The sequence below is a fragment of the Oncorhynchus nerka genome, linkage group LG7 (assembly GCF_034236695.1).
Source record: "Oncorhynchus nerka isolate Pitt River linkage group LG7, Oner_Uvic_2.0, whole genome shotgun sequence".
NCBI lineage: Eukaryota > Metazoa > Chordata > Actinopteri > Salmoniformes > Salmonidae > Oncorhynchus > Oncorhynchus nerka.
In genome coordinates, this window is record NC_088402.1 from 74,333,413 (window position 1) to 74,360,825 (window position 27,413).

The 27,413-nt window shown below is 43.5% G+C and overlaps 1 protein-coding gene across 1 annotated transcript in view; it reads right to left on the reverse strand.

Moving 5' to 3' along the window:
• LOC115132392 (diacylglycerol kinase alpha-like) overlaps positions 1–27,413 on the reverse strand; it is a 49,572-nt gene that overhangs the window by 12,187 nt on the left and 9,972 nt on the right. The window contains exons 4-20 of the mRNA XM_029664996.2: positions 25,908–26,040; positions 25,625–25,699; positions 25,461–25,510; positions 23,612–23,686; positions 23,343–23,459; positions 21,003–21,120; positions 20,545–20,633; positions 20,249–20,368; positions 17,874–17,972; positions 17,517–17,603; positions 15,571–15,644; positions 15,388–15,462; positions 11,826–11,911; positions 10,763–10,852; positions 8,170–8,330; positions 7,913–7,977; positions 7,700–7,790 (exon numbers count right to left, since the gene is read on the reverse strand). Of these exons, the coding sequence (XP_029520856.1) occupies positions 7,700–7,790; positions 7,913–7,977; positions 8,170–8,330; positions 10,763–10,852; positions 11,826–11,911; positions 15,388–15,462; positions 15,571–15,644; positions 17,517–17,603; positions 17,874–17,972; positions 20,249–20,368; positions 20,545–20,633; positions 21,003–21,120; positions 23,343–23,459; positions 23,612–23,686; positions 25,461–25,510; positions 25,625–25,699; positions 25,908–26,040 (1,605 nt within the window). The remainder of the gene's footprint in view (positions 1–7,699; positions 7,791–7,912; positions 7,978–8,169; positions 8,331–10,762; positions 10,853–11,825; positions 11,912–15,387; positions 15,463–15,570; positions 15,645–17,516; positions 17,604–17,873; positions 17,973–20,248; positions 20,369–20,544; positions 20,634–21,002; positions 21,121–23,342; positions 23,460–23,611; positions 23,687–25,460; positions 25,511–25,624; positions 25,700–25,907; positions 26,041–27,413) is intronic.

Sequence of the window (27,413 nt, forward strand, 5' to 3'; positions counted from 1 at the left end):
CATCTCCGCCTCGATCCACCGGCTACTTCCAGGGCTTCCGAGTCTCCGGAGCCCAGAATTAATAACCCGCCGTGTTACTCTGGGGAGCCCACTGAATGCCGCTCGTTCCTCACCCAGTGTGATATTGTGATTTCTCTCCAGCCCAACACGTACTCCAGGGGCACAGCTCGTATCGCCTACGTCATATCTCTCCTTACTGGACGGGCTCGTGAGTGGGGCACGGCAATCTGGGAGGCGAGGGCTGAGTGTACTAACCAGTATCAGAACTTTAAGGAGGAGATGATACGGGTTTTTGATCGTTCTGTTTTTGGGGAAGAAGCTTCCAGGGCCCTGTCTTCCCTATGTCAAGGTAATCGATCCATAACTGATTACTCTATAGAGTTTCGCACTCTTGCTGCCTCCAGTGACTGGAACGAGCCGGCTTTGCTCGCTCGTTTTCTGGAGGGTCTCCGCGCGGAGGTAAAGGATGAGATTCTCTCCCGGGAGGTTCCTTCCAGCGTGGATTCCTTGATTGAACTCGCTATTCGCATAGAACGACGGGTTGATCTTCGTCACCGAGCTCGTGGAAGGGAGCTCGCGTTATCCGTTGCCCCCTCTCCGCATCACTACCATCTTCCTCCACTGGCTCAGGTGCTGAGCCTATGCAGCGGGGGGGTATTCGCATCTCGACTAAGGAGAGGGAACGGAGAATCACCAACCGCCTCTGTCTCTATTGCGGTTCCGCTGGTCATTTTGTCATTTCATGTCCAGTAAAAGCCAGAGCTCATCAGTAAGCGGAGGGCTACTGGTGAGCGCTACTACTCAGGTCTCTCCTTCAAGATCCTGTACTACCTTGTCGGTCCATCTACGCTGGACCGGTTCGGCAGCTTCCTGCAGTGCCTTGATAGACTCTGGGGCGGAGGGCTGTTTTATGGACGAAGCCTGGGCTCGGGAACATGACATTCCTCTCAGACAGTTAGGGAGCCCACGGCCTTGTTCGCCTTGGATGGTAGTCCTCTCCCCAGGATTCAGCGTGAAACGCTACCTTTAACCCTCACTGTCTCTGGTAATCATAGCGAAACCATTTCTTTTAAATTTTTCGTTCACCTTTTACACCTGTTGTTTTGGGCCATCCCTGGCTAGTGTGTCATAATCCTTCTATTAATTGGTCTAGTAATTCTATCCTCTCCTGGAACGTCTCTTGTCATGTGAAGTGTTTAATGTCTGCTATCCCTCCTGTTTCCTCTGTCTCTTCTTCACAGGAGGAGCCTGGTGATTTGACAGGGTGCCGGAGGAATATCACGATCTGCGCACGGTGTTCAGTCGGTCCAGGGCCACCTCCCTTCCTCCGCACCGGTCGTATGATTGTAGTATTGATCTCCTTCCGGGAACCACTCCCCCGGGGTAGACTATACTCTCTGTCGGCTCCCGAACGTAAGGCTCTCGAAGATTATTTGTCTGTAGCTCTCGACGCCGGTACCGTAGTCCCTTCCTCCTCTCCCGCCGGAGCGGGGTTTTTTTTTGTTAAGAAAAAGGACGGGACCCTGCGCCCCTGCGTGGATTATCGAGGGCTGAATGACATAACGGTTAAGAATCCTTATCCGCTTCCCCTTATGTCTTCAGCCTTCGAGATCCTGCAGGGAGCCAGGTTTTTCACTAAGTTGGACCTTCGTAACGCTTACCATCTCGTGCGCATCAGGGAGGGGGACGAGTGGAAAACGGCGTTTAACACTCCGTTAGGGCACTTTGAATACCGGGTTCTGCCGTTCGGCCTCGCTAACGCTCCAGCTGTCTTTCAGGCATTAGTGAATGATGTACTGAGAGACATGCTGAACATCTTTGTTTTCGTTTACCTTGACGATATCCTGATTTTTTCACCGTCACTCCAGATTCATGTTCAGCATGTTCGATGTGTCCTCCAGCGCCTTTTAGAGAATTGTCTTTATGTGAAGGCTGAGAAGTGCTCTTTTCATGCCTCCTCCGTCACATTTCTCGGTTCTGTTATTTCCTCTGAAGGCATTAAGATGGATCCCGCTAAGGTCCAAGCTGTCAGCGATTGGCCCGTCCCTAAGTCACGTGTCGAGCTGCAGCGCTTTCTCGGCTTCGCAAATTTCTATCGTCGTTTCATCCGTAATTTCGGTCAGGTGGCAGCTCCTCTCACAGCCCTTACTTCTGTCAAGACGTGCTTTAAGTGGTCCGTTTCTGCCCAGGGAGCTTTTGATCTCCTCAAGAAGCGTTTTACATCCGCACCTATCCTTGTTACACCTGACGTCTCTAGACAGTTCATTGTCGAGGTTGACGCGTCAGAGGTGGGCGTGGGAGCCATTCTTTCCCAGCGCTCCCATTCTGACGACAAGGTCCACCCTTGCGCGTATTTTTCTCATCGCCTGTCGCCGTCGGAACGTAACTATGATGTGGGAAACCGCGAACTGCTCGCCATCCGCTTAGCCCTAGGCGAATGGCGACAGTGGTTGGAGGGGGCGACCGTTCCTTTTGTCGTTTGGACTGACCATAGGAACCTTGAGTACATCCGTTCTGCCAAACGACTTAATGCGCGTCAGGCTCGTTGGGCGCTGTTTTTCGCTCGTTTCGAGTTCGTTATTTCTTATCGTCCGGGCTCTAAGAACACCAAGCCTGATGCTTTATCCCGTCTCTTCAGTTCTTCAGTAGCCTCCACCGACCCCGAGGGGATTCTCCCTGAGGGGCGTGTTGTCGGGTTGACTGTCTGGGGAATTGAGAGGCAGGTAAAGCAAGCACTCACTCACACTCCGTCGCCGCGCGCTTGTCCTAGGAACCTTCTTTTCGTTCCCGTTCCTACTCGTCTGGCCGTTCTTCAGTGGGCTCACTCTGCCAAGTTAGCCGGCCACCCCGGCGTTCGGGGTACGCTTGCTTCTATTCGCCAGCGTTTTGGTGGCCCACTCAGGAGCGTGACACGCGTCGTTTCGTGGCTGCTTGTTCGGACTGCGTGCAGACTAAGTCCGGTAACTCCCCTCCTGCCGGCCGTCTCAGACCGCTTTCCATTCCCTCTCGACCGTGGTCTCACATCGCCTTAGACTTTATTACCGGACTGCCTTCGTCAGCGGGGAAGACTGTTATTCTAACGGTTGTCGATAGGTTCTCTAAGGCGGCTCATTTTATTCCCCTCGCTAAGCTTCCTTCTGCTAAAGAGACGGCACAAATCATCATTGAGAATGTTTTCAGAATTCATGGCCTTCCGTCAGACGCCGTTTCGGACAGGGGTCCGCAATTCACGTCTCAATTTTGGAGGGAGTTTTGCCGTTTGATTGGAGCTTCCGTCAGTCTCTCTTCCGGTTTTCACCCCCAGTCTAACGGTCAAGCAGAACGGGCCAATCAGACTATTGGTCGCATCTTACGCAGTCTTTCTTTTCGTAACCCTGCGTCTTGGGCAGAACAGCTCCCCTGGGCAGAATACGCTCACAACTCGCTTCCTTCGTCTGCGACCGATCTCCTTTTCAGAGTAGCCTCGGGTACCAGCCTCCTCTGTTCTCGTCCCAGCTCGCCGAGTCCAGCGCCCCCTCCGCTCAGGCTTTTGTCCAACGTTGTGAGCGCACCTGGAAGAGGGTCAGGTCTGCACTTTGCCGTTATAGGGTGCAGACTGTGAGAGCCGCTAATAAGCGTAGGACTAAGAGTCCTAGATATTGTCGCGGTCAGAGAGTATGGCTCTCCACTCAAAACCTTCCCCTTAAGACAGCTTCTCGCAAGTTGACCCCGCGGTTCATTGGTCCGTTCCGTATTTCTCAGGTCATTAATCCTGTCGCAGTGCGACTTCTTCTTCCGCGACATCTTCGTCGCGTCCACCCGGTCTTCCATGTCTCCTGTGTTAAGCCCTTTCTTCGCGCCCCGTTCGTCTCCCCCATCCTTGTCGAGGGCGCACCTATCTACAGGGTCCGTAAGATTTTGGACATGCGTCCTCGGGGCCGTGGTCATCAGTACCTAGTGGATTGGGAGGGTACGGTCCTGAGGAAAGGAGTTGGGTTCCATCTCGGGACGTGCTGGACCGTTCGCTGATCGATGATTTCCTCCGTTGCCGCCAGGTTTCCTCCTCGAGTGCGCCAGGAGGCGCTCGGTGAGTGGGGGGTACTGTCATGTATTGTCATGTTATGTCTTGTTCCTGTTCTTTCTCTTCACTTCGTTTCCCCCTGCTGGTCGTATTAGGTTACCTTCTCTCCCTTTCCTTCCCCCAGCTGTTCCTCATCTCCTCTAACTACCTTGTTTACTCTCTCCCACCTGTTCCCTTTTTTCCCTCTGATTAGGTCTCTATTTCTCTCTCTGTTTCTGCTTCTGTCTTTGTCAGATTCTCGTTTGCTTCACCCTTGTCCCGTCCTGTCGTAATCTGCCTCTTCATCAGATGCTACGTGTGATCAGGTACCTCTGTCCTCTACAACCCGCGCCTACCCGGAGAGACCAGCAGTCTGTTGCCGCTAACCCTGCTATTCTCCTCTGCTGCTAGAAGGGGACTCTCCTGTAAAGATCAGAGGACTTTATGATTTATTTGTCGCCCTCTCTGCGGGTTGTCTATTTTGTCAACCGATACATCTGAAGAGGATTTATGTCTTCCCTGTGTTTGGACATTAAAAGACTATGTTTCTGTTAAACCGCTTTTGGGTCCTCACTCACCTGCATAACAATTCCATGCGAGAAATTGCCAAGAAACTGAAGATACACTGTATTTCTGACCAATTTGATTGTATTTTAATGGACAAAAGCAGTTTCTTTCAAAAACAAGGACATTTCTAAGTGACCCCAAACTTTTGAACGGTAGTATATATATGTATGTACAGTGGGGAGAACAAGTATTTGATAACCTGCAAAATCGGCAGTGTTTCCTACTTACAAAGCATGTAGAGGTCTGTAATTTTTATCATAGGTACACTTCAACGGCGAGAGACAGAATCTAAAACAAAAATCCAGAAAATCACATTGTATGATTTTTAAGTAATTAATTAGCATTTTATTGCATGACATAAGTATTTGATACATAAGAAAAGCAGAACTTAATATTTGGTAAAGAAACCTTTGTTTGCAATTACAGAGATCATACATTTCCTGTAGTTCTTGACCAGCAGGGATTTTGGCCCACTCCTCCATACAGACCTCCAGATCCTTCAGGTTTCGGGGCTGTCGCTGGGCAATACGGACTTTCAGCTCCCTCCCAATATTTTCTATTGGGTTCAGGTCTGGAGACTGGCTAGGCCACTCCAGGACCTTGAGATGCTTCTTATGGAGCCACTTCTTAGTTGACCTGGCTGTGTGTTTCGGGTCGTTGTCATGCTGGAAGACCCAGCCACGATCCATCTTCAATGCTCTTACTGAGGGAAGGAGGTTGTTGGCCAAGATCTCGCGATGCATGGCCTCATCCATCCTCCCCTCAATACGGTGCAGTCGTCCTGACCCCTTTGCAGAAAAGCATACCCAAAGAATGATGTTTCCACCTCCATGCTTCACGGTTGGGGTGGTGTTCTTGGGGTTGTACTCATCCTTCTTCTTCCTCCAAACACGGCGAGTGGAGTTTTGACCAAAAAGCTCTATTTTTGTCTCATCAGACCACATGACCTTCTCCCATTCCTCCTCTGGATCATCCAGATGGTCATTGGCAAACTTCAGACGGGCCTGGACATGCACTGGCTTGAGCAGGGGGACCTTGCGTGCGCTGCAGGATTTTAATCCATGACGGCGTAGTGTGTTACTAATGGTTTTCTTTGAGACTGTGGTCCCAGCTCTCTTCAGGTCATTGACCAGATTCTGCCGTGTAGTTCTGGGCTGATCCCTCACCTTCCTCGTGATCATTGATGCCCCACGAGGTGAGATCTTGCATGGAGCCCCAGACCGAGGGTCATTGACCGTCATCTTGAACTTCTTCCATTTTCTAATAATTGCGCCAACAGCTGTTGCCTTCTGTTAAGGGATTCTTTTTAATCAATAATGGCTAATTATGTATACATTTCAATCAGGACTGACTAATGAGAATACTATTATGTTACTGTATAGATTTATGAATTTTCTTTTTGTCCTAGTACTGAATATAATGTGTGTAAATATAATCAAGAATTAGAACAATGACTGTCTGTTCCTTGGTAGAAATGAATGAACTTATCGTCAGACTGGCTAGAATGCTTATCGACACAGGAATTATATTAAATTGGTGTGGGACGATGTGGGAAGGCTTGAGATACTGCCTTTGTACCAGGGTGAAGAAGAGACGGGACAGTTCGAAAACTAATGACGTCATTTTCAGTTTATAACCTGTGGTAAAATGTTTCATGTTCAGTACTCTCGAGAATAAACGCTGCTGATTGATTTTGAGACTGGTCTCTGTCCATTTTATGCAGATAAGAGTCTTACAAATTCTTAGAAGTGGGTAGAGTGTTTAATTTAATTGGGTATTAAAACATGTAGGAATTTTATTCCAGTAGCACCTTCTCACCAAGCTGCTTGCCTATTGTCCTGTAGCCCATCCCAGCCTTGTGCAGGTCTACAATTTTATCCCTGATGTCCTTACACAGCTCTCTGGTCTTGGCCATTGTGGAGAGGTTGGAGTCTGTTTGATTGAGTGTGTGGACAGGTGTATTTTATACAGGTAACAAGTTCAAACAGGTGCAGTTAATACAGGTAATGAGTGGAGAACAGGAGGGCTTCTTAATTAAAGAAAAACTAACAGGTCTGTGAGAGACAGAATTCTTACTGGTTGGTAGGTGATCAAATACTTATGTCATGCAATAAAATGCTAATTAATTACTTAAAAATCATACAATGTGATTTTCTGGATTTTTGTTTTAGATTCCGTCTCTCACAGTTGAAGTGTACCTATGATAAAAAATCGGCAGTATATATATATATACCATTAGGGGAGCCTGTAATAATCCATTTGTTTAGAGATACAAATTATAATCAGTTTTTAATAAAGCAATACAGATTTAAGGTAAGTGTGTTGGAGGCAACTGGCACCCCCTCCAATAGGGCAGCTTGAAAAAAAAGTGCCAACTGTAGCCACTTATTTCCCTAAGCATGACCATCATTAAAATACCACATTTTTACCAAACTTGTATTTTCTTGTGTCAGCAATTGGACATTGTTCTTAGGGGGAGCTAGTTACACCACGTTACCCTATCAAGATAGAATTTAGTTGTGTGATGACACTTTTTATTGCCGTTTTGAATTGTATTTATCAGACATTTTTGATTGTTTATATGAACATTTCGTAAGAACACTTGGAAATATTATTTAGGCCTATGGATCTTCGTTTATTGTCATAATATGTAGGCCTATAGATTTCTCCTCTTTCACGCATTTCTGGAACTTTGGCTACCAGCTCTGTGCCTTTGTGCACAATCTCCAGATGCTATTTCAGGTTTGATGTGGTGTTTCTAGACAAACATATTAATGCTTGCTGCCTGTGCATAGGTTAAGCAGGGGACACAACACAACTGCCATCTTTCTTTCATTTTCAGTTTCACGATAGCCTAGGAAACGAGTTAGCCTAGCTACAGATGAGGAAACAAGGCTTAAAAAATATACAACCTTCTGAGAGATTCTGAAAGTAATGGAAAAAATAATAATATAAAACAATTTTGAAGACAGTAACTTGTTATGTTACTCCGTTATTCATAAAAGTAACAGTACTGTAATGTGTTACTTTTACTCGCAACACTGGTTGGGTATATGTTTTTTTATAAAGTTACTGTGTGTTTGCAATCCTCACCTCAATTGTAAGACATTCATTTAGTTTCTTGCATGAAGCAGAGATGGTCTCAGAGGTGGCAAACTCAAAATACCACAACTTGTTCTTCATTCTAGAATATTGAACAACATTCTTGCATTAACGTAGGGTCGTTTACACCATGCACAAAGTCATTACACCTAAAAGTCCCCTCTGAATAACCAGACTCCAGTCCGGTTATTCAAGTTTTCTTACCTGCTATTAAATTTCTGGGGGTGTTTCTCTCTTAGCGTATGAAACCGGTGGGCAATAGAGGCATCCTGTCAACACAGAACAAGTTATGAAAAAGTTGACAAAGCATTCTGGTGTGTGCCATAACTAAGTAGCCTGGACATATCATTTTTTGCTGTCCTGCCAACTCCTATGGTCATTGCCATGTTGACGTGACAATGACCATAGGAATTGGCAAGACAGCACAAACAGATCTGGGACCATGATAGAAGTTCACTCACCACTCCAATGGAGAAGTAGTTGTTGATGATCTCATAAGGCACAGGGTCACCCATCTCCTGGGGGTCCTCTAGGATCACCTCTACATTCCAGCGGTCCATCAGCACCGGGGTGCTGCCCTCAATCTCCTTCAGGATCCGACACAGATCCGTCCCATCATAACCTATAGGGGAGAGTGGCTCAACTATATTCAGCATCACTCCATCAAGGGAACTATAGTATTCTTTCTCACAAAGATATCTACATATATTTCAGGATGTTCTGTTTCCCTGGAAATAATCAGAATTAATATTAACGTAATAGTTTTGAAAATATACTTGTAAAAAAAAAAAGAAGTGGTCTCTTTGCACAACTTACCCCAGGTTTGGGATAAGTTCAGCCGCGGGACTGTAAGTTAAGCCGCCTACAAATTTCTGTACTGAATGAAATATTACCACTACATTTTTCAAACCATTTCTATCTTTATTTCCCAAACACAATCACAATTGCTTTTTTGTCTTTTAATAATTTGAAGCATCTTTTAACACACACCTAAAAAACATGCCTAACAAACACTTTGTACTTAAAAAAAAAAACATTTTTAACACAGGCCAAGCCCTATTGTTACCTAATTTCCAACGATAATGCATTGCATTACACCTGGGAAGAAAACACTTCAATTTGCTCAACTTAAACAAACATTGACTATATTAGCCCACACAGCTACAGTTGAAGTCGGAAGTTTACATACACTTTAGCCAAATATATTTAAACTTAGTTTTTCACAATTCCTGAGATTTAATCCTAGTAAAAATTCCCTGTCTTAGGTCAGTTAGGATCACCACTTTATTTTAAGAATGTGAAATGTCAGAATAATAGTAGAGAGAATAATTTATTTCAGCTTTTATTTCTTTCATCACATTCCCAGTGGGTCAGAAGTTTACATACATTCAATTAGTATTTGGTATCATCGCCTTTAAATTGTTTAACTTGGGTCAAATGTTTTGGGTAGCCTTCCACAAGCTTCCCGCAATAAGTTGTGTGAATTTTGGCCCATTCCTCCTGACAGAGCTGGTGTAACTGAGTCAGGTTTGTAGGCCTCCTTGCACGCAGACACTTTTTCAGTTCTGCCCACAGATTTTCTATAGGATTGAGGTCAGGGCTTTGTGATGGCCACTCCAATACCTTGACTTTGTTGTCCTTAAGCCATTTTGTCACAACTTTAGAAGTATGCTTGGGGTCATTGTCCATTTGGAAGACCTATTTGTGACCAAGCTTTAACTTCATGACTGATGTCTTGAGATGTGGCTTCAATATATCCACACAATGTATCTTCCTCATGATGCCATCCATTTTGTGAAGTGCACCAGCCCCTCCTGCAGTAAAGAACCCCCACAACATGATGCTGCCACCCCCGTGCTTCACAGTTGGGATGGTGTTCTTCGGCTTGCAAGCCTCCTCCTTTTTCCTTCAAACATCAAGATGGTCATTATGGCCAAACAATTCTATTTTTGTTTCATCAGACCAGAGGACACTTCTCCAAAAAGTACAATATTTTTCCCCATGTGCAGTTGCAAATCATAGTCTGGCTTATGTTGATATAGGACTAGGTTTACTAGGGATAAAGATACTTTTGTACCTGTTTCCTCCAGCATCTTCACAAGGCCCTTTGCTGTTGTTCTGGGATTGATTTGCACTTTTTGCACCAAAGTACGTTCATCTCTAGGAGACAGAACGCGTCTCCTTCCTGAGCGGTATGATGGTGCGTGGTCCCATGGTGTTTATACTTGTGTACTATTTTTCGTATAGATGAACGTGGTACCTTCAGGCATTTGGAAATTGCTCCGAAGGATGAACCAGACTTGTGGAGGTCTGCACATTTTTTTCTGAGGTCTTGGCAGATTTATTTTGATTTTCCCATGATGTCAAGCAAAGAGGCACTGAGTTTGAAGGTAGGCCTTGAAATACATCCACAGGTACACCTCCAATTGACTCAAATTATGACAATTAGCCTATCAGATGCTTCTAAAGCCATTACATAACCTTCTGGAAAAGCTGTTTAAAGGCTCAGTCAACTTAGTGTATGTAAACTTCTGACCCACTGGAATTGTGATACAGATACATTGCGATAAGTGAAATAATCAGTCTGTAAACAATTGTTGGAAAAATTACTTGTGTCATGCACAAAGTAGATGTCCTAACCGACTTGCCAAAACTATAGTTTGTTAACAAGACATTTGTGGAATGGTTGAATAACTAGTTTGAATGACTTCAACCTTACATGGATGCACTTTCATGCTAGGTTTAGGACCTCATAATGAAGCTTACATAGACCCAAACTGATGTATAGAACAATCTTAAAATAATATTATTTGGTTTAGATACGAACATCATGAAACCTCTTCCAACATTTTTTTTATCTAACTTGCTTACCACTTTTCCCATGTGGTTTCTTCCTTCACAATGATGACCTTTTCCTAAACGTTTAGTTAAATTATACATTTTGTGTATGGATTCCTATAAACAAGGGTGGCTCAACTTACCCCTTTGGCTAACCTTACCCCGTGATACAGGAAATATGATATGTGAACAAAGACAAAAGACAACCCTTCTCACCTCCTCCCCATCTAAGACAACGTGCAAGGTCATTTCCTGTGCCCAGGGGTAACACAGCCACAGGTGGCCGCACTTGAAGTTTGGCTTTTTCTGATTGCACCAGAAGGGGAGAAAGAGAGATCGTCAGCATTACTCATGTCTAGGTTACTACATGGAATCCATTTCTGTAACATGTTTGGTAAGAAAATTAATAGTTTTTACTCATATACTAAAGTTGACTTGTCTATTGGCATGTACACTCAGTGGCCAGTTTATGGTACACCCATCTAGTCCTGGGTCGGATCCCCCTTTGCCTCCAGAACAGCCTGAATTATTTCGGGGCATGACCACTTTCTCCACACCGTTACACTACTGCCAACAGTCAGTATCGTTGACACCAGACAGGAAGGGGCCATGGACCCGTGCTGTTTACACTAAATCCTGACTGCCATCAGCATGACGGAACAGGAACCGGATTCGTCAGACCAGGCAATGTTTTTCCACTACTCAATTGTCCAGTGTTGGTGATCGCGTGCCCACCGGAGCCACTTCTTGTTTTTAGCGGTTAGGATTGGAACATGGTGTGGTCATCTGCTGCAATAACCCATCTGTGACAAGGCCCGACGAGTTGTGCATTCCGAGATGCTGTTGTGACCCACCGGTTAGCTTGCACGATTCTTACCATTCTCCTTCGACTTCTCATCAATGAGCTGTTTTCTTCCACAGGACTGCCGCTGACGGGATGTTTTTTGTTCGTCGCAACATTCTCGGCAAACCCTAGACACTGTTGTGCGTGAAAAGGCCCAGAAGGGTGGCCGTTTCTGAGATACTAGAACCGGCACGCCTGGCATCATCAATCATACCACGTTCAAAGTCACTTAGGTCACTCGTTTTTTCCCATTCTAATGTTCAATCGAACAGTAATTGTATGCCTCGAGGCCTGTCTGCCTGCTTTATTTTGCAAGCCACAGCCACGTGACTCACTGTAGGAGCGAACCATTTTCCTGAACGGGGAGGTGTACCTAATAAACTGTCCACTGAGTGTGTAGTACATGGTCTACCAATATTGTGGACTGGACCCCACCTATGGCATCAAGTATCCAGCCCACAGTGCCGTCCCCTCCGCAAACCAATATCCTGTAATCCTTCAGATTTCTGAAGAAGCACAGCCTGAAACACAGAGTGTGTATTATGTTGGGGGTGCAGTACAAGATCTAACAGTGACGTTCACTGATGGTTATGACATCTCAGAGAGAAATAAGCCGTTCAAGTTTACTTGAAGTATGAGTGTACAAAGTGGTCAGTCAACAGTGTAAAAAAAAGAAGAAAGAAGGCGTTATTTATATTTATTATTTCTAAACATAATTTTTAAACCAAAAGTAGGGAAATCTATCAGATATAAAAATGCTGAACAAAGTCTTCCAAACATGGAGATCAACTATGATTAACATCACGGTTGTGATGATAAGTTTATAACAAAAAGATTAAACATAAAAAGATTAGTGAAGAGAGGATCTGAAAAACCATGATCAGTCAATGGGAAATATCACTAACTTGGGAAAAGTATTTATTTTTAGGCCAATATCGGTATAAATGTAATAATTTTACAACTGCGACCTGGCCAACAACACAGAGTTACACATAAATGTACAGTCAATAACACAATAGAAAATATATGTACAGTGTGTGAAAATGTAGAGGAGTAGGGAGGTAAGGCAATAAATAGGCCATAGAGGTGAAAAAAATTCTAATTTAGCATCAACACTGGAGTGACAGATGTGCAGATGACGATGTGCAAGTAGAGATACTGGTGTGCAAAAGAGCAAGAGGATAAATAACAATATGAGGATGAGGTAGTTGGGTGTGCTATTTACAGATTGGCTGTGTATAGGTACAGTGATCGGTAAGCTGCTCTGACAGCTGATGCTTAGAGAGGGCGATATAAGACTCCAGCTTCAGTGATTTTTGCAATTCGTTCAAGTCATTGGCAGCAGAGTACTGGAAGGAAAGGCGGCCAAAGAAAGTGTTGGCTTTGGGGATGGCCAGTGAAATATACCTGCTGGAGCACATGCTACATGTGGGTGCTGCTATGGTGACCAGTGAGCTGAGATAAGGCGGGGCTTTACCTAGCAAAGTTTTATAGATGGACCTGGAGCCAGTGGGTTTGGCGATGAATATGTAGTGAGGACCAGCCAACGAGAGCATACAGGTCGCAGTGGTGGGTAGTATATGGGGCTTTGGTGGCAAAACGGATGGCATTGTGATAGACTACATCCAGTTTGCTGAGTAGAGTGTTGGAGGCTATTTTGTAAATTACATCGCCAAAGTCAAGGATCGGTAGCATAGTCAGTTTTACGAGGGTATGTTTGGCATCATGAATGAAGGAGGCTTTGTTGTGAAATAGGAAGCCGATTCTAGATTTAATATTGGTTGGAGATGCTTAATATGAGTAACAGTCAAGGCCATGTCAGTCAAGGCCATGCCTTGATTTTCAAGAGACTGACATAGTTTCACTTCTGTTGGGAAGTAGGAGGGAGACCAGCATTTCTCATCTCCACAGTTTTGGCTATTCTATTCTGGACACATCATCATATTCTGACTGTGTTAAACCTGCCGCTGCATCATGTCATTAACAGTCAAGGCCATGTCACTGACTACACTGAGCAGGCGGGAGCTGTTGGGCAGCCCTTGGCACATTGACTGTAGTGTTTTCAGCTTCCCATAAGGTGGGAGTGGATGATGATACTTTGCGTTTTCTTTGTGTGAGTGTTTCTGATAGGGGGTCATTATTCTCCAAAATGAGGGAGAACGTTGCACTAATGCCGGGGCCCAACGATGGTGAAACTGATGAAGCGTCAGGTAGTGTCAGTGGGACTGGAGTCACCAAATCAGGAGTAACCGAAGACCCTCCAAGAGATGGAGGAGATGAAGTGATACAATTAATGCAATGCAAAATCCCATATCTAACGTAATAAAACTAAAGTCATGTTTTTAACACAACTCACCCTCAGATTTCACAACAGGGACTGATGTTTCTGTCACAAAGGGGCATTCCTCTTGCCTGACAACTCACCCTGAATTGAATTCTGCTGCTCTATCGTTACATACATTCAGTCTAAACTGCCAACCTAGAAGTCCTTTGACTTCAAAATGAGGGGCATTGTACAAAACATATTCATCAGCGATTGGATCGTAAAATTTAACCCGAGTATCAAAGTTGATAATGCCATCATGTAGGCCGGCTCTGGCCTAACCAATCGTTTTTTCGGACCAATCAGAATGGTCAGAATGTGTTTGCATTCTAGAAATCGTCGGGGAGGGAGGCAAATCCAGACTCATCAAGGAGAAGAAACATCAGTTGGCTGGAGCGGTGTGGATGAGTAGCCAGGCAAGCATTCCTCTTCTGTCTTCACAATGATTGGCTGTTGCTGCTCAGCCTCAATCTGTGGAGGAGGTATCTGATCTTTCGAAAGGTCTACAACTGAATGTCCTACAGCAGTACAGTGCAGTACAGCATTGTCCGCCAATCCTCCTTTATTCTTTCTAGCTCCGAGTCTCTCTGGCCATCTATGCTTCACCTCGCTTACATGGCCGTGGGAAATAAGGGTGCTGAGGGTGCTGCAGCACCCCATGATACATTTAAATAAAATAAATATCTAATATATATACTTTAAAGTGAACTACACCTTTATTACACGTCAATAGCACCCCAACCCAAAAACATCTTCCCGCGGCCATGGTCGCTTACTGTTCGTCTAGTGCCCCCCACGGCATTGATTATCTGTGTAATGGCAAACATGTGCTGCCTTACTTTCACCACTCCCTGTATTTACCATGTGCAACATATTTTTGTGGCGCATGACCTCCCTGTTCATCACTTTCCCTTTCGCTGAAATTATTTTTCCGTCTGTGTTTGTCTGCTTTCTTTTGAACACACAGAGCTGCATTGCCTCGCATTTTTGACAGCCTGCGACTGAGTGTAATTTGACCAGAGTCCATCAAATTTATTGGGGAATTTATTTGTGAAACTTTAACGCGAGATACTGTAGTAAAACTCTTACAGCTATTTACTTTTTTCCCAACTGCCACCAGTTTGGCAGAAAAACAAACATTAACATAGTAAAATGTTTTACAGCTTTGTCACTCTATTTAAAAAAAAAAAAATGATCTTATTTGATTATTTATATATATTACATGTGATAAGGCCACAGACAGCCAGAGGTAATTACAGATACCTGTGATCATCTAAAGTACCAACAAAAAAAACACTAGATGTCATCTGATAAAATTCCCATTGAAAAACGTGAACGTTTTCTGGTAAACTTTGAACGTTTCCAGTAATATACCCTCCCTTTGCAACCATTTTATTGGCTTTGATGTTCCAACTATCCCAATACCATTGCATATTCAAGCAGTAAATAAGAGAACTGGTAATGAATTTATATTAAAGCCCAGATACACACACAATAACAAATCTCAGACTCCTCAAAATGTAAAATGTCTTAAATGTAATTTTCAAGATTTAAAGCTGCTAAATACACCCCAGTTGTCCAATTAGTGATGCAGGTAAAACAGAGTGCAGTTTTTCATTTTATACTAATAGTGGTCTATACATCATATGCAGTTATCCATATGGGAAACCTTACCCTGGTCCAGGTCCACCATTGGATAGGTTATACACCTGCCGTGGATTCAGCAAATACTGGAATTTACGCAGAACTCTGAAATGAATAAAATAGGACTTGAAATGGTAAAATAGAAACATTGACATGGTTTATTATTCAACCATAAATACCCATTTGTGTAGGAGTGTTCACTTGTAGCATCACCTTTCTCCCTGCTTGCCTCCACTTTTAGGGTTCACAAACACTAAAAGAGGATGAGTGTCTGGGACCGGATCAATCTGATCAGAGATAAATAGTTCAAAGATTACAGCAGTTTCACAAATGGATACAATGATATTGTCAGTATATTCAGTCTATATTGTCAGTATATTCAGATAACATATACAGTGGGGCAAAAAAGTATTTAGTCAGCCACCAATTGTGCAAGTTCTCCCACTTAAAAAAATGAGAGAGGCCTGTAATTTTCATCATATATTCACTTCAACTAAGACAGACAAAATTAGGGGAAAAAATCCAGAAAATCACATTCTAGGATTTTTAATTGAATTTATTTGCAAATTATGGCGGAAAATAAGTATTTGGTCACCTACAAACAAGCAAGATTTCTGGCTCTCACAGACCTGTAACTTCTTCTTTAAGAGGCTCCTCTGTCCTCCACTCGCTACCTGTATTAATGGCACCTGTTTGAACTTGTTATCAGTATAAAAGACACCTGTCCACACCCTCAAACAGTCACACTCCAAACTCCACTATGGCCAAGACCAAAGAGCTGTCAAAGGACACCAGAAACAAAATTGTCAACCTGCACCAGGCTGGGAAGACTGAATCTGCAATAGGTAAGCAGCTTGGTTTGAAGAAATCAATGGTGGGAGCAATTATTAGGAAATGGAAGACATACAAGACCACTGATAATCTCCCTCGATCTGGGGCTCCACGCAAGATCTCACCCCGTGGGGTCAAAATGATCACAAGAATGGTGAGCAAAAATCCCAGAACCACATGGGGGGACCTAGTGAATGACCTGCAGAGAGCTGGGACCGAAGTAACAAAGCCTACCATCAGTAACACACTACACCGCCAGGGACTCAAATCCTGCAGTGCCAGACGTGTCCCCCTGCTTAAGCCAGTACATGTCCAGGCCCGTCTGAAGATTGCTAGAGAGCATTTGGATGATCCGGAAGAAGATTGGGAGAATGTCATATGGTCAGATGAAACCAAAATATAACTTTTTGGTAAAAACTCAACTCGTCGTGTTTGGAGAACAAAGAATGCCGAGTTGCATCCAAAGAACACCATACCTACTGTGAAGCATGGGGGTGGAAACATCATGCTTTGGGGCTGTTTTTCTGCAAAGGGACCAGGACGACTGATCCGTGTATAGGAAAGAATGAATGGGGCCATGTATTGTGAGATTTTGAGTGAAAACCCTCCATCAGCAAGGGCATTGAAGATGGAACGTGGCTGGGTCTTTCAGCATGACAATAATCCCAAACACACCGCCCGGGCAACGAAGGAGTGGCTTCGCAAGAAGCATTTCAAAGTCCTGGAGTGGCCTAGCCAGTCTCCAGATCTCAAACCCATAGAAAATCTTTGGAGGGAGTTGAAAGTCCGTGTTGCCCAGCAACAGCCCCAAAACATCACAGCTCTAGAGGAGATCTGCATGGAGGAATGGGCCAAAATACCAGCAACAGTGTGTGAAAACCTTGTGAAGACATACAGAAAACTTTTGACCTCTGTCATTACCAACAAAGGGTATATAACAAAGTATTGAGATAAACTTTTGTTATTGACCAAATACTTATTTTCCACCATAATTTGCAAATAAATCCATTAAAAAAATCCTACCATGTGATTTTCTAGATTTTTTTTCTTCTCATTTTGTCTGTCATAGTTGAAGTGTACCTATGATGAAAATTACAGGCCTCTCTCATCTTTTTAAGTGGGAGAACTTGCACAATTGGTGGCTGACTAAATACTTTTTTGCCCCACTGTAGTCTAAATGTAATATGGCTGTGAGGCACTTCCTAGTGACAGTTCTCTAGACTCTAAACAAGGTAAAATAGTTAGACACGGTTGCTTATTTACTCACACCAGTTACTATCCAGCAGTCCTGTAATAGGGAAAGGCCTAGACAGGGTACTAGTACGTACCTGAAGCACCTTTCCGTCTGGAGTGGTGTTGTGGTCACTGTCGCCGGCTGAGCTCGAGGAGCCGTTCTTCATGCTGTTAGGCTTCTCCTGATGGGGTTAAGAGAGAGATGAACAGTCAACTTAGCAAATCCAGAGATCATATAAAACAACAAGCAATAACCGTATAATAGTCCAATACAGATGTATTGTTTCTCAAACTAGACATCTTAGCTATCCTACTATTACCATTGCATGTGAGTGAATGTTGTTAAGAGAATAAAAAAAGTATTTTCACTAAGTTGAGGTTCCTTAAAATGTATCCTTATGTGAGCTTTACAGTATTAGACACCTGTCATAGGGCAGTAGGTTATCCTGTACCTTCATAACAGGGTAGATGGCCCAAGGGGGGAGGATATGGTCTCTGAGAGTTCCACAGTTACAGTCGGAGGGCTCCTGGGAGGCACAGTCATCATGGCGCTGGAATACAGTAACAGCCAGTGATATCTATTATCAAATTATTCATTTATAAAGCTAACCACATTTGATTTATAAAGCATTTTTATATCAAAGTAGTCACAAAGTGCTGTATTGTTCACAGACATACAGTACCAGTTAAAAGTTTGGACACACAAACTCATTCAAGGGTTTTTCTTTATATTGACTATTTTCTACATTGTAGAGTAATAATGAATCAAATCAAATCACATGTTATTAGTCACATGCGTCGAATACAACAGTGAGATGCTTACTACAAGCCCTTAACCGACAGTGCAGTTTCAAAAAATACGGATAAGAATAAGAGATAAAAGTAACAGAGTCAATGTGCGGGGCACTGGTTAGTTGAAGTAGTATAAGTCGGAAGTTTACTTACACCTTAGCCAATGATGATGATGGTGTTGATGTGAGCCATGGCCAGCCTTTCAAAGCACTTCCTGGCTACAGACGTGAGTGCTACGGGTCGGTAGTCATTTAGGCAGGTTACCTTAGTGTTCTTGGGCACAGGCACTATGGCGGTCTGCTTAAAACACGTTGGTATTACAGACTCGGACAGGGAGAGGTTGAACATTTCAGTGAAGACTTGCTAGTTGGCCAGTGCATGCTCGCAGTCCATGTCCTGGTAATCCGTCCGGCCCTGCGGCCTTGTGAATTTTGACCTGTCTAAAGGTCTTACTCACACTGGCTGCAGAGAGCGTGATCACACTTCCGGTACAGCTTGTGCTCTCATACATGTTTCAGTGTTATTTGCCTCGAAGCGAGCATAGAAGTAGTTTAGCTCGTCCGGTAGGCTTGAGTCACTGGGCAGCTCTCGGCTGTGCTTCCCTTTGTAATCTGTAATGGTTTGCAGGCCCTACCACATCCGACGAACGTCAGAGCCGGTGTAGTACGACTCGACCTTAGTCCTGTATTGATGCTTCGTCGGAGGGCATAGCAGGATTTATTATTAGCTTCCGGGTTAGTGTCCCGCTCCTTGAAAGCGGCCGCTCTAGTCTTTAGCTCAGTGCAGATGTTGCCTGTAATCCATGGCTTCTGGTTGGGGTATGTACGTACGGTCACTGTGAGGACGACGTCATCGATGCACTTATTGATGAAGCCAATGGCAGATGTGGTGTACTCCTCAATGCCATTGGAGGAACCCGGAACATATTCCAGTCTGTACTAGCAAAGCAGTCCTGTAGCTTAGCATCTGCTTCATCTGACCATTTGTTATCGATCTAGTCACTGGTGGTTCCTGCTTTAATCTTTGCTTGTAAGCAGGAATCAGGAGGATAGAATTATGGTCAAATTTGCCAAATGGAGGGCAACGGAGAGCTATGTATGCATCTCTGTGTGTGGAGTAGTGGAGTATAGGTGGTCCAGAGTTATTTTCCCTCTGGTTGCACGTTTAACATGTTGATATAAATTAGGTATAACTGACATTAAAACTATGAAATAACACATTTAGTAACCAAAAAAGTGTTAAATTCTTCAAAGTAGCCACCCTTTGCCTTGATGAGGGTTGAGGTCGGGTGATTGTGGAGTGGAGGCCAGGTAATCTGATGGAGCACTCTATCATTCTCCTTCTTGGTCAAATAGCCCTTTTAAAATATATATTTTTTAAAACAACAATTTAACTAGGCAAGTCAGTTAAGAATAAATTCTTACTTACAATGACGGCCTACCCCTGGCCAAACCCAGACGACGCTGGGCAAATTGTGCGCCGACCTATGGGACCCCCAATCACAGCCAGATGTGATTGCAGTCACTGGATTTGAACCAGTGACTGCAGTGCACCTCTTGCACTGAGATGCAGTGCCTTAGACTGCTGCACCACTCGGGAGCCAACCTGGAGGTGTGTTGGGTAACTACCTCATAAAGCTGGTTGAGAGAATGCCAAGAGTGTGCAAAGCTGTCATCAAGGAAAAGGGTGCTACTTTGAAGAATCTCTAATTTGATTTGTTTAACACTTCTTTGGTTACTACATGATTCCATATGTGTTATTTTATAGTTTTGATGTCTTCACTATTATTCTACAATGTAGAAAACAGTAGAAATAAAGAAAAACCCTTGAATGAGTAGGTGTGTCCAAACTTTTGACTGGTACTGTAGATCCAGACATAGTTCCAGACATAGCTCTTGCAAGACCACTCCATGAACAGATTGAACAACAGATTGTAATATGTAAATATTCTGCTTGGAAGAAAAGACTGGCCTAATAACTTAAAGGGGCCTAACTCTCCCCACCACAGGGCTACTCAGGAGCCCTCCCTCATCACCATGGAGTGGCACCAGACACAGTGCTTGCCCGTCAGCCCGTGATAACTCTTGATCTTCTTCTGACACTTGTCACACTTCCCAGAGTCACAGTTCCCACTGACCCAGTCATGGGTTGGAACCTGAGGCAGGAGACACAGGCAGAGTCAGATGCAAGACTGACATACATGCACCGGGACAAAGAGAGTGGCTTAGAAATTCACATTACAACATACACTAAGAATGAAGAGGCATTGGAAATATTAATATAATTGCAAATGCCATTGTAAAATGTTGTTTGAAAAAAAAACTCTCTTACTCCCGTGTCTTTCTTAGACTTGACATAGGTCCTGGTACAGGGAGCTGGGTTTCTGTTGGCACAGCGTCCATGGACCGTGTATTTACAGCCTTGAAAACAAAGACAAGTAAACAATGCGTTACGTGTCTCCATTGTGTTTTCAACTATTATTGTTATTCTCTCGTTTAATGAATCATGTTACTCAAGACAAGATATACAAGGCTGACAATTAAGTAAACAATAAACAACACCACTACAGTTTTTCCTATGGAAATATGTGGGGATGTCATAGGTCATAATGGTTATCTAATGGTACATGTTGACATCATCTGATTATGAGAATGCGATTCCACTAACTTGCTTTTAATTGTAAGTTCAGGATAGGTGTCTTCCTGGTAATTTTTTGTTGTTGCTTTGAGTGGATTGAGGAAGTTATGTTGTATTTCCCTCTAGTGGTGAGACCAGACAATGACACTCACAGGTGCAGCAAAGCCCCTGTTTCCTCAGTCCTAGCAGCATGCTCTGACACACGTTGCAGTAGACAGGCTTGTTGTAATTTTTCATCCTCCATAGGTGCTGCCCATCCTTCTGAGTCATCTGGGGGTAGATGGTGGGGGAGAAAACACATATTATGGTATAATAAACAAAATATAAAAACCTTGTGCTTTTTTATCTTATATGTCAAAAACTATTTTGACCATTTTTGCACACTCCTAAAACAAACACTGACTCTAAGGGTAAATGTTGGATCTCATATTTGGAAAACATTATGTAAGCAATGCAACATTGATACACATTTCATTTTAATATTGTCTCATGGTTGGAGATTGGGGCTATTAGTGCTGTTAGCAACAAACATACATCGCCTCTGAGATGACTCTTCTGGAATGACAGTTCAGTGTTGACTTTTACAGTTGGCTTTACAATGGCCTTTGCATGCCATGATCCCATCTATCAAAATATCAGAATTATGCTGAAAGGAATCTATGTTGCATAATTAAATGAGGAATGGAATGTACATTTCTACCATATTTCCATGGAATCTCCTTGGGTAAATATAAGCCCTTTCTATGCAATACTACATCAGTAACACCAATGTTTGCAACACAAGATTATACAGTAACATGGTCACAGATTGTATATGCTCTTTTCCAGATTATAGACACAAATACACAGTAAAAAGATATTTGACAAACATTGGTTTAAATGACTCATGGTGCCTCAGCTCAGAGCCAGAGTTTCAGTCAGTCTATGTGTATGAAGTATAGCCCCTAAAATCAGCACACAACAATGTGAGAGTGCTGGATGAAGGCCTCCATGGTATTCTCATTGGTGGCCAGAAATAGCCTGAGGGGAAGTACCTGGCATTGTGGTAGGGGCACGAGAAAGACCAGTTTACAGTTCAGATCTTTGTAAGGCAGTCTGATAACAGACCCAAAAGTAAACTGCATGTTCAATAAGTAAGCATACCCCCTATGCCAAGATATTTTCTCAGACGCTAGTATTTCCAGATCTCAGCACTTGGGAGACAAGAGTGACAGTGGTCCCATGTGGCTCAGTTGGTAGAGCATGGCACTTGCAATGTCAGGACTGTGGGTTTGATTCCCACGGGGGACCAGTACAAATTAAAACAGATCCACTCACTACTGTAAGTCGCTCTGGATAAGCACGTCTGCTAAATGACTCGAAAGAAAATAGGACCCCCACTTAGTTTCATTGTTCTAAACATAATAACTTACTCTTTATACTGTAACAATTAATGTTTATGTTCTTCCTTTCCATTGCAGTTGCTACTAATTGTTGCAGAGGGTGAGGTTAGATGGAGTTGTGAATGAGAATAATAGATAGGCTTTTCCCCATTTCCTCTAACTCACTCTGGTGGTGCAGAGATAGATGTGTATGTGAAACAGGTAACATTAGCACACATGCATGAGTGAGTCAACAAAGGGGTGGTGCACAGAGGTAAGAGCAGAAGGAGAGCAACATACAGAGTGACAGAAAGAGAGAGCGAGCATGTATGTGTGTGAGTGAGGAAGACAAAAGGAGGAACTGCAGACACCGGCTGAGCATATTTCTAAAGGTACAGTATTATTATCATTACAAAGACGCATTAGGAAATGTACTGCGTGATCAAAACATTAAGAACCCCCCCCCCAATATCTTTGTTGCATGGAGTCTACAAGGTGTCGAAAGTGTTCCACAGTGATGCTGGCCCATGTTGACCTTCATGGATATCCTTGGGGTGGTGGACCAATCTCGATACACACAGGAAACTGTTGAGCGTGAAACACCCAGCAGCATTGCAGTTCTTGACACAAACCGGTGTTTTATCTTGCCCATTCAACCTCTGAATGGCACACATACACAATCCCCCATGTCTCAACTGTCTCAAAAACTCCTTCTTTAACCATCTCCTCCCCTTCATCTACACTGATTGAAGTGGATTTAACTGGTGACATCAATAAAGGATCAGCGCTTTCACCTGGATTCACCTGGTCAGTCTATACCATAGAAAGAGCAGGTGTCCTTAATGTTTTGTACACTCAGCATATAACACAAAGAGGATGCATCATGTGTACTCCTCCCGGCCTGCACAGGAAACATTTGTTGACGCAATAAAAGGGGAAGGAATGATGGATGGTCCCTTTTCCACCTTCTGCCCCAGTGACATTAGGGTCTTAATCATTTGGGCAAAATGTATCAAACCATTTTTGCAACAGCAACCAGCATTTCTTATTGGAAATCCAAGTAGTCCCTCCCTGTTTCTTCCATTTGGTTCCTAATGAACACAACCCAGAAGGGGAATATGGTTCACCCACCTTCAGCCCAAGTAATACCAGCAGAGGGACGTTGTTCATTCCGCCTTCCACCCACTCATCCAGGGAGACCGTGTTACTGCTGTCTGCGTCGATGGCTGTCATCATGTCCTTCAGCACCTGAACAAACCAAAGTGCATTCTAGCTTAGCATCTAAATTAGTATTTTTGGGAGGTTTTGTTCAGCAGATATTTGTAGAATTCATTAAAATATGTATTTTCTCCTCTGATATCAGTAATTGTAAAGGACATCCCACATTTGGCCACACTTACTGGTCTCAGCTCAGACACATCCCAGTCCAGGTAATCTGCAGCGTGCATCATCTGAGCAATGATCCGGTCCACCTCCTATAGGAAGAAGAGTATTAGTTATTCTTATGAGAAGACCTGATATACATTACCAGTCAAAAGTTTGGACACAGCTACTCATTCAAGGGGTTTTCTTTATTTGTACTATTCTCTACATTGTTAAATAATAGTGAAGACATCAAAACTATGAAATAACACACATGGAATCATGTAGCAACCAAAAAAGTGTTAAACAAATCAAAATATATTTTATATTTGAGATTCTTCAAAGTAGCCACCCTATGCCTTGATGACAGCTTTGGCACCACTCTTGGCATTATCTCAACCAGCTTCATGAGGTAGTCGCCTGGAATGCATTTCAATGAACAGGTGTGCCTTGTTAAAAGTTAATTTGTGGAATTTCTTTCCTTCTTTATGCATTTGAGACAATCAGTTGTGTTGTGACAAGGTAGGGGTGGTATACAGAAGATAGCCTTATTTGGTAAAAGACCAAGTCCATATTATGGCAAGAACAGAGAAATGACAGTCCATCATTACTTTAAGACATGAAGGTCAGTCAATCCGGAAAATTTCCAAAACGTTGAAAGTTTCTTCAAGTGCTCTCGCTAAAACCATCAAGCACTATGATGAAACTGGCTCTCATGAGGACCGCCACAGGAAAGGAAGACCCAGAGTTACGTCTAATGCAGAGGATAAGTTCATTAGAGTTACCAGCCTCAGAAATTGCAGTCCAAATAAATTCTTCAGAGTTCAAGTAACAGACACATCTCAACATCAACTGTTCAGAAGAAATTGCGTGAATCAGGCCTTCATGGTCGGATTGCTGCAAAGAACCAACTACTAAAGGACACCAATAAGAAGAAGAGACTTGCTTGGGCCAAGAAACACGAGCAATGGACATTAGACTGTTGGAAATCTGTCCTTGAGTCCAAATTGGGGATTTTTGGTTCCAACCACTGTGTCTTTGTGAGACGCAGAGTAGGTGAACGGATGATTTACGCATTTCCCACCGTGTTCCCACCGTGAAGCCTGACGAGGAGGTGTGATGGTGTGGGGGTGCTTTGCTGGTGACACTGTCTGTGATGTATTTAGAATTCAAGGCACACTTAACCAGCATGGCTACCACAGCATTCTGCAGCGATACACCATCCCATCTGGTTTGCGCTTAGTGGGACTAAAATTGATTTTTCAACAAGACAATGACCCAACACACCTCCAGGCTGTATAAGGGCTATTTGACCAAAAAGGAGAGTGATGGAGTGCTGCATCAGATGACCTGGCCTCTACAATCACCCAACCTCAACCCAATTGAGATGGTTTGGGATGAGTTGGACTACAAAGTGAAGGAAAAGCAGCCAACAAGTGCTCAGCATATATGGGAATTCCTTCAAGACTGTTGGAAAAGAGATCCAGGTGAAGCTGGTTGAGAGAATGCCAAGCATGTGCAAAGCTGTCTTCAAGGCAAAGGGTGCCTACTTTGAAGAATCTTAAATATAAAATATATTTTGATTTGTTTAACACTTTTTTGTTACTACATGATTCCATATGTTATTTCATAGCTTTGATGTCGTCACGATTATTCTACAATGTAGAAAATAGTAAAAATACATAAAAACCCTTGAATGAGTAAGTGTGTCAACTTTTGACTGGTACTGTAAAAATGAAAGGGTATGAGGTGATGTCTCCTGCAACAACAGACAGTCATTACATGTTATTACATTGTTATTATTTTGAAATGGGGAAACTGGGATAATACCTAGGGGGGTGTAGTTATTCTTTGTAGTTCACAAAAAAAGATTACAAATTGACTTACAGAGCTGTCAAGGACTCCATTGCCATCTCTGTCATACAGTTTGAAAGCAACTGAGGGAAAAATGTGCATATAAAAATCTTGAAAAGGCACTCAAACAAATATCTATACAAATAGACTGCAACAAGAAGCTGCTACTCAGTGGAGAAAATATGATAAAGACTCACACTCCAGCTTGTCTCTGGGCTGGCCATCCTCCAACAGAGAGAAGTAACACGAAACGTCCTTCAGAAAGACCTCTTCTAAAGGAGAGGAGGAGGACAAGGAGGGGGAGGAGGATGGTGAAGTGGATATACACAGTATAGCTACATATTCAGGTTCAGTCTGTGGACTTTGATTTTAAAAAAACAACACATAGCAATAGTGAAACTGATGACTAAACTATAGACAACAAAATAAGCCAACACATGGTATTCAAGAGGTATTCTACACATGGGCAAATAAACATACTGGCGTTGTCCTGCCCGTCCAGTTCGGTTCCGCTCTGGAAGGATCGGAACAGGCGCTGGCAGAGATCCTTAGGGAAGTCCTCAACCTCCAAATAGGTCTTCAGGAAGAGACGGAAGCCTTCCTCATTGATACACTGGAACAGAAGATGGGATATCAATCAATCAGTAAATTGATGGGAGATGGATGGTTTCTAAAATAGTCATCAAAACAGTCTGATTCAAAGCAGAGTGATTTAGGTGAGAAGACTAATTCCTAGAGCAGGGATCATCAACTACATATTTCCTTAAGCGGATGGTCAGTGGGCCGGAACATAATTACAAATACAGTGCATTCGGAAAGTATTCAGACCCCTTGACTTTTTCCACATTTTGTTACGTTACAGCCTTATTCTAAAACTGATTAAATAAATGTTTTCCCTCATCAATCTACACACAATAGCCCACAATGACAAGGCAAAAACAGGTTTAGACATTTTTGCACATTTATTACAAATAAAAAACAGAAATACCTTATTTACATAAATATTCAGACCCTTTGCTATGAGACTTGAAATGGAGCTCAGGTGCATCATGTTTCCATTGATCTTCCCTGAGATGTTTCTACAACTTGATTGTAGTCCACCTGTGGTAAATTCAATTGATTGGACATTCATTTTAAAAGGAGGACACCTGTCTATATAAGGTCCCACAGTTGACAGCGCATGTCAGAGCAAAAACCAAGCCATGAGGTTGAAGGAATTGTACGTAGAGCTCCGAGACAGGATTGTGTCGAGGCACAGATCTGAGCAATCGAGGGAGAAAGGCCTTGGTCAGGGAGGTGACCAAGAACCTGATGGTCACGCTTACATGGCTCCAGAGTCCCTCTTCCTATGTGGAGATGGGAGAACAAACCAGAAGGTTAACTATCTCTGCAGAACTCCACCAAATCAGGCCTTCATGGTAGAGTGGCCAGACGGAAGCCATTCCTCAGTAGAAGGCACATGACAGCCCGCTTGGAGTTTGCCAAAAGGCACCTAAAGGACTCAGACCATGAGAAACAAGATTCTCTGTTCTGATTAAACCAAGATTGAACTCTTTGGACTGAATGCCAAGCGTCACGTCTGGATGAAACCTGGCACCATCGCTACGGTGAAGCATGGTGGTGGCAGCATCATGCTGTGGGGATGTTTTTCAGCAGCAGGGACTGGGAGACTGGTCAGGATCGAGGGAAAGATGAACAGAGCAAAGTACACAGAGATCCTTGATGAAAACCTGCTCCAGAGCGATCAGGACCTCAGACTGGGGCGAAGGTTCACCTTCCAACAGGACAACGACCCTAAACACACAGCCAAGACAACACAGGAGTGGCTTCAGGACAAGTTTCTGAATGTCCATGAGTGGCCCAGCCAGAGCACGGACCAGATCGAACTGGAGAGACCTGAAAATAGCTGTGCAGCGATGCTCCCCATCCAACCTGACAGAGCTTGAGAAGACTGGGAGAAACTCCCCAAATACAGGCGTGCCAAGC